Source organism: Palaemon carinicauda, chromosome 1 (genome assembly GCF_036898095.1).
Source record: "Palaemon carinicauda isolate YSFRI2023 chromosome 1, ASM3689809v2, whole genome shotgun sequence".
Lineage (NCBI taxonomy): Eukaryota > Metazoa > Arthropoda > Malacostraca > Decapoda > Palaemonidae > Palaemon > Palaemon carinicauda.
The window spans coordinates 28,982,109-28,984,160 of NC_090725.1; the positions used below are offsets into that span (position 1 = coordinate 28,982,109).

The 2,052-nt window shown below is 46.2% G+C and overlaps 1 protein-coding gene across 1 annotated transcript in view; it reads right to left on the reverse strand.

Annotated features, from left to right (window-relative positions):
- The window catches only part of LOC137638486 (micronuclear linker histone polyprotein-like), a 42,507-nt gene extending 41,057 nt beyond the window's left edge, over positions 1–1,450 (reverse strand). The window contains exon 1 of the mRNA XM_068370619.1: positions 1,055–1,450. Coding sequence (XP_068226720.1) covers positions 1,055–1,450 — 396 coding nt within the window. The remainder of the gene's footprint in view (positions 1–1,054) is intronic.
- Positions 1,451–2,052: the final 602 nt, after the last annotated feature.

A 2,052-nucleotide genomic window follows, 5' to 3' on the forward strand; every position in this document is an offset into this window, starting at 1 on the left:
CAACGTCAATGGAACAGTTCGTAAGGACACTTTTGTGGCCTATCGCTCAGTGTGTAGTACATACAGTGACTACAAACCCACCCTCTTAATTAATCGTCCCAAATTAATCCCACTGTTCCGCGCAGATTTTAAACAGAAGGTTAAAGGATTGTACCTGCTGCTACCACAGACTACTTGAGTTGCTCCACTTGCTTCGCATAGTGCATAAAGAACACATTGGATGACCAATGGCCAGTGTACGACAAAGATGTTCAAGGTCCATATAAATAAAGAAATGTTATGGAAGAAGCAACTCATCTCGGATCATGACTAGAGGGTGTACTGTCAGGACCCGTTTTGCGAATAACACAGGTGAGTTTCGCCCTTGGTTATAGAAAACTTTGAGGCCGAGGTTTCTCCTCTGAACAGCTGTCCTCCCATAAAGTCTGAAGTTCTATGAAGATAGACCTTCAGGCACTCCACTGGACATAGAGATACATCTTCCTTCAGAGGGCAGATTCTTTAGGGACCCCACCTGATGGTGGGTAGCTTGTTCATGGTAAGAAACACTGGGTCTGGAAATAGATTCAGTTAATAATAGTATTGTGTCGGCTGCTCACCCTTTCCTCCTCACTAAGGAGAGAAAATCATGAGATGTAGGTTCCTGGTTTTCTGTGATGAAGCGAAGACAGTCGACTTTTGTACTCTCTGAGACATGGATGGATCAGGTAACGGTACAAATATAAGTTGTAGTTCCAATGCCAGAGGGAACCACACGCTATTTGGCCATTTGTGGGCCACTATTGCCGCCTTCCCTTTGAAGGATTTCAGTTTGTCAAGGACCTTCAAAAGGAGGTTGTGCGGAGGGAACAGATAAATACTGGACCATCTGTTCCAGTCTAGGGACATAGCGTCCACAGCCTCCGCTAGCGGATCCTCGTATGGGGACACATAACGATGTATTTTCTTGTTGTCTTTCGTCGTAAAGAGGTCTATCTGAGGCTCCGGGACTTGACTCGAGATGAAGGAGAACGATCCTTCGTCTAGGGACCATTCTGACTCTATTGGTGTAAACCTGGATAGAGCTTCCGCTGTCATATTGCGGAACCCTCGAATGTGAACTGCTGACAGGTGACATTTCTTCATTTCTGCCAAACGAAAACTGGCCAACATCACTTGGTTGATTTGAGGTGACTTCGACCCTTGTCGATTCAGGCATCGCACTATCACCTTGCTGTCTAGAACCAGTCTTATGTGGGTCAAGTGACGAGGAGATACTTTCTTTAAAGTCCGAAGTACTGTGAAATGACTTGAAAAGATTGGACCAAGCTCCTTGGACTCTCTTTTGAGGAGAGTGACCTCCCCAGCCTTCCTTTGAAGCGTCTCTGTGGATAGATACCGACGGGGGAGGACGTTGAAGAAGTATTGATTTCTTCAGTGTCTTGGCATTGGACCACGGCTTGAGAAGCATTCGCAGTCGAGTCGGTAGAGGTCTTATTAGATCTCGCGCGCGTTTGATGTGTATTTCCTCCAGACTCCTGATGCATCCTTTAGCTGTGCTCTTAGCACTGGATCTGTTATCGAAGCAAACTGTAGAGAGCCCAGCACTCTCTCCTGTATGCGTCTTGATATCCGTTTGGATTTCAGCAGTCTCTTGACAGATCCTGCTATGTCTTTCCTCTTCTTCCCAGGAATGGAAAGTCAATTTGACTCCAAATTCCAGTGGATGCCCAACCACAGAAATTTTTGAGCTGGAGAAAGTCGAGAGTTTTTTATGTTGATCTTGAATCCCAGATGTTCCAGGAACTGGATCACTATCTTAGAAGCTTGCATTCATTCTGTCCTGGATGCTGCCCACACCAGCCAGTCGTCCAAGTAAGCTACTACTTGGACCCCCTTCAGGCGTAATTGATGGACGGCTGCGTTCGCGAGCTTCGTGAAAATCCTCTGGGCTATGTGTAGCCCGAAAGGCATGGCTCTGAAGGCGTAAAGTTTTCCATGTAACTTGAAGCCTAGGTAGGAGGAGAGGTGACGATTAATTGGAATGTGCCAATAAGCGTCAGACAAGTCTAT